This window comes from Suncus etruscus, chromosome 5 (assembly GCF_024139225.1).
Source record: "Suncus etruscus isolate mSunEtr1 chromosome 5, mSunEtr1.pri.cur, whole genome shotgun sequence".
Classification (NCBI taxonomy): Eukaryota; Metazoa; Chordata; class Mammalia; order Eulipotyphla; family Soricidae; genus Suncus; species Suncus etruscus.
In genome coordinates, this window is record NC_064852.1 from 134,475,291 (window position 1) to 134,480,468 (window position 5,178).

Genomic DNA, 5,178 nt, shown 5'->3' on the forward strand with positions numbered 1-5,178 from the left:
CACAATTAGGACTTAATTTTTATAGCTGTGTAAATGCTAATCTATAAAATATACAATAGACAGGTATGCAGAAATCATTTATGTGATTTTATTTTGGAATACTTCAAGACAATAGAAAGCAATATTCAACTAAAGTCATAATCATCAGCAAAAGCAGCAATTCGAATGTTCAGACATCTAAATGAATTGGTATTTGTAGAAAATTTAGAACTGCTTGTGACATTTTGTTACTACTTTATATAGTTGCAAATTATCATAAGTATCAATCCCCATATGTAAATATTTCTGCTATTAATACAGACTGCTCAGTTTTCCAAATTGTTTGTAAAAGACTTTATAAAAACATGAAAAAAAGTGTGCAGCTCTGTAAATGAGCCCTCTGATTCTGTAAATAACATATTTTTACCATTGCCTGCTTCTTTTCCTCCAGCTTAATTTACCTGTTTGTTTTACTGCCCACTTTCTCATTTTCCTGTGGTAGCCACTCTTGTTAGGGGGAGAATACTAAGGGATTCTATTCCCTCTTATATAGACATTAGCATCATATTAAAGATTAAGTATATAACTTACAAGTTTGAAAGCACCAAATAATAATCTTATAACTAAAAACTTCTAAAATCTAATGTTATCGCAATTTGTTTCTTAAAACTTTGTAAGATTAATAAGAAATATGTAATAATTCTAAGGGCATCTCTTATTTTTATATTTACACTCAAAAGAACTTTGTTCCATGAAATCTCATTACCATGAATAGAAATGACAATATGCACACTTAATCAGAGATTCTAATAAACAGGATCTTCCGGATAATGCAGATGAAGAAACCAGTGTCATCAGCATTAGCTGCTTTGCTTTCTCTCTTCTAGGTGGTGATGATTACCATGGCCGTGATCCGGAGCATTCTAGCAGGACTCCGTGGATTGTATAAAAGCCCTTGCAGGTGTGTAATCAGCACTTTGCTTCTACGCTTCACTCTCTCAGTGGGAAGATTATCAAGTGAGTGGGTTTGTCATTAATTATGGCTGGTACAGCGGTGCTGACACAGACCTAAATGTACACACTTTTTGCAACTTGACATTTAAGCTTAAATGCAATAAGAAATGCAGATTCTTCCAAAGTATTTTGTTGATATTGTTTTCCAATATATGAGCCCAGCCTTCTACATTTGAATAATATCCTAGCTCAATTTTGTGAACCAAATTTTTTTCTTGACATAAACAAAAAGCAAAAAAACCCTCCGAGTTTCTATTGCTACAAATAAACTTAGTCTTTTAGGAAGTCACATAAAATTTTAACCTTTTATGGTGATAGATATATGTCTATTTCACTTCATATAGAATTATTATTTTTTGAATTTTTATGTTGAAAAATTTCAACGCAGTTGAAATTATTTTTTAGCTAATTATAAATTAATGTCTGTTCCTTCAAACCTCTTGATATCTGATTGCATTTTAAATCTACTTCTTTGTCTGAAATTTGTCTTGTGTTGGAGTTAAGAGACATCTAGGCTAAGGAAAAGTCTGATCATTTATTTACCAGATGCTGGCCTGAATCATTCTAATTTTTCTACTTAGACCATCATTACCTAAGTACAAAGGAGCTGAAACAGCAGCTTCACCAGATTTTACTCCCTGCAGATTTTTTGTTACACTAAATGAAAATCTTAGGGAAAGGATGTAGTGGTAATGCTGATTAAGGTTCCCACAAGACCTTCCCCCAATCAGAGATAAATGATGATGTCTTTAGTGTTTATTCCTTTTGTAAGTTCATATCTCTAATTATTTTGCTTTTTGTGGAGTCAACGGTATTGATTCCCATTTCTTTGTCTGCATTTAATGTGCTGTATATGCTTTTGAACTAAGAATCAATAATTATCTTGCTCTTACACTAACTTGAAAATATCTTTCTCCAAAGAAAGTTTTTACTAATTAGTTCAAAATTTTATTTCATCTGATTAATGATACTAGTGTAAGGAACATTTAAGCTGTCTAGGGAAACATTCAATATTAAAACTGATTATAGTTTCAAACATTTAAAACTTACAAGTAAACAAATTTACAAGTGAATCTTCTTATGGATATTTGAATGTGGATTCTAATTGTGTTTGAATCCAAAAGTTCCAGTTGTAGTTGAAAAATATGCTTTTGCATATTGCATTATTCTTAAATCAGATTAAAATACAGAAAAATATAACTTTATACCTATATCCTAATGGGCATAGAACCAATCCAAAATATTCCAATACAATAGCATTATTGGAAATTTGTTCTCAAATTTCTAACAATTTCTGATATATATTGACATATATAAATCATTTTCAAGGATTATATTTCAAATAGTTTTTAAAGATTTTAGTAAGATAAACATCTAATTTAAATGCAATGTGCTAAGGGATTATGAAACAGTCTTTACAAAAGGTCTCTAGAAACAAGAAAAAACAATAAATGGTCTTATAAGATAGGGTTTTATAAACAATACTAATTAGGCTGCATTTAGAAGATTACAAAAATATTAATCTGATCAGAAATAGTGAAAGAGTAACATAATATTATTTCTGGTGACAGAATCATTATGTTTTATGTTTTATTATCTATCTGGTTACATAAATGTTCATGATAAATGATTTATTCATCAGTTATACACACAGAGTACATCTATAAGGAGAAGTTTAAAGATAATATAAATTAGGGAAATTATAATTTTCTGGTTTTGATATTGAATTTATTGTTATATTATTATCACTGAGGAAAAATAAATAACACATGAAGACACCTTAAATACATGTGGTAGTAAATCATTGAATTTTTGATCTGCTTTCTCAAGTTTTTTTAAATATTGTTCATTTGTATCTCTTTATTTTGGATATTAGCTTATTCAAATGCTTTGTTCAGTTTTCAAATAAGACTATTTGCTTTTTTTACTAAGCAATTATAGAACTCCCCTAAATTTTTAAAATACTAAACACCATATATGTTATGATTTACAAATAGAGATTTTTACACCTGATTTTTGAAAATAATTTTTATACAATTTGTGATATCATACAAAAGTATGAAAAAATCATAAAATCTATATGTGCCCTTTGTTTATGCACTATTCAATTAATATATAAAAATACGCAAAATCCTCGTAGACAGATTTTAAATAAAGTTGTGGTCTGTATACAAAATGAACATGTCAGCTATTAAAGAATGGTTAAATCTTATTTTTTGCTAACATAGATAGACTTTAAATTGATCTGAAATTCAAATGTCCAGATTGCTAGGCAGAAGCTAGAATGGCTGTTCTTTGTCTCTAATAATGACTCTTTGACATTTTAGATACCTATTTTATGATGATAAGTAACATCTATGGCAGAAAAGTCTGGACCCAATGTCATTTGATCTAGTCAATGTCTAAGTTCATGTCTCTACATATGTTCTCTTTTGAACAATATGTTCACCCATCTGCTCCGTTCATGTGAACCATCTATTAATAGTTTAGTCATTCTGAGTTATTTTATGATACTATAAATAAAATAAAATAGTAAAAAATAGTAGCCCCATGAATGTTTAATCTTCGAGAAAAATTTATGAGGAAATATTAATATTAAATATTTTTTATTTCATGTCTCTTGCTCATCTAAAGACAAATAAATAAAAGGACAGAGTCCTGCTTTTTATTTTTTTTAAGATAAAGCACATCTCTGATCACTGCAGATGCTTTGAAAAAAAATACAAAAAGAAAGGATGGAGATAAAATTTCATAACTACACAAGAAAAAGACACATTGAACAAGATTTCATAGTGCTGAAATGTCAAATATGACTGTTCTTATCAAAACATTGTTTCAATAGAACAATTTATACTTAGAACATGCTACTGAGCCATCTTCCTTTATATTATTTATTATTTTTTAAACCTTAATTACTTTGGCAATATGATTCTTTAAGTCGGTTAACATCAGCGCAGCTGGAAATGCTCAAAAATCAACTGGACCAGAAAGTGGAGTTCTTGTCCAGGTCCATTGCCCAGTTGAAGCTTGTTCAGATCAAATATGTGAAAGTTAGGAACTGTTTGAACATGCTGACCAAGAGCAAAGAGGAAAAAGAATTACTTGTCTCGTTAATAAGTTCTATGTATATCCCTGGGAAGCTCCATAATGTGGAACACATGCCCATTGATGTGGGAACTGGCTACTACAGAGAATACAGCAGAGGATGCTGAGGATGCTAAGAACAATAGAGGATGCTAATTTTCTTTTTGGTTTTTCGGGCCACACCCATTTGATGCTTAGGGGTTACTCCTGGCTAAGCACTCAGAAATTGCCCCTGGCTTGGGGGGACCATATGGGACTTCCGGGGGATCGAACTGCAATCCTTCCTTGGCTAGCACTTGCAAGGCAGACACCTTACTTCTAGCGCCACTTTGCCGGCCCCAAGGATGCTAATTTTCAAGAGGAAAATTGATTTTCTTGCCAAACAAATAGAAAAAAATCCAGCCAGCTCTCCAGAAGAAGTATACCATGAACAGGCCATCATGAAGATGATGAGTCAGAATATTCAGCAGCTCACAGCCTCAGGGACAAATCAAGCCTCAGCCAAGGCTTGAGTGGGTTTCTGAAATGCCACCGAGAATTGACTGCATCTTGGGTCTTGGACTCTATGGCTTCCTTTATGTGGGTGTGGTCCTGGAATGGTGGAAGGCATAGAGTTTATTTCTCTAATAAATCTGTCATATGGTTTGAAAAAAATATAAAAAACCAAAGGATGGAGATAAAATTACATAAGGAAAAGATACATCTCAATGAAAATGAAAATGATCAAATCATAAAGCCTTGATGACTGTTAGGTAATGCTGAAGCAAGAGGTTTGCTGGGCTTCTTATTCCTATTCTCCATCAAAATCTATAGCAAATTAGCAATCAACACACATTAGAATGGTTTTAATCCTTCTCAAGGATGTTTTTGTCCTCTTGGGCTTCAGAGAACCTTTTCTCCTTCATGCCCTTCATTCACTCATCAGTGAACAAAGACGTTGATCTTACATCACATCCAATTGTGGTTTCAGGCAGCGAGAGTAGTTTTGCTAAGCTTGCACACAGCTCACTGTACTTTAAGTAGATTTTTACCAAGTATCACAGTGGTATGGTAATTAATACTAACCTTTTTTTGACTCTTTTTTTGGGGGGCACACCCAGT

At 31.9% G+C, this 5,178-nt stretch overlaps 1 protein-coding gene across 1 annotated transcript; it reads left to right on the forward strand.

Annotated features, from left to right (window-relative positions):
- The first annotated feature begins 881 nt into the window (after nt 1-881).
- On the forward strand, nt 882-4,589 carry LOC126008699 (prefoldin subunit 5-like). The gene is given in 4 exon segments (XM_049772935.1): nt 882-940; nt 3,932-4,180; nt 4,182-4,208; nt 4,427-4,589. Coding segments are annotated over 4 exon segments (498 nt in total).
- Nucleotides 4,590-5,178: the final 589 nt, after the last annotated feature.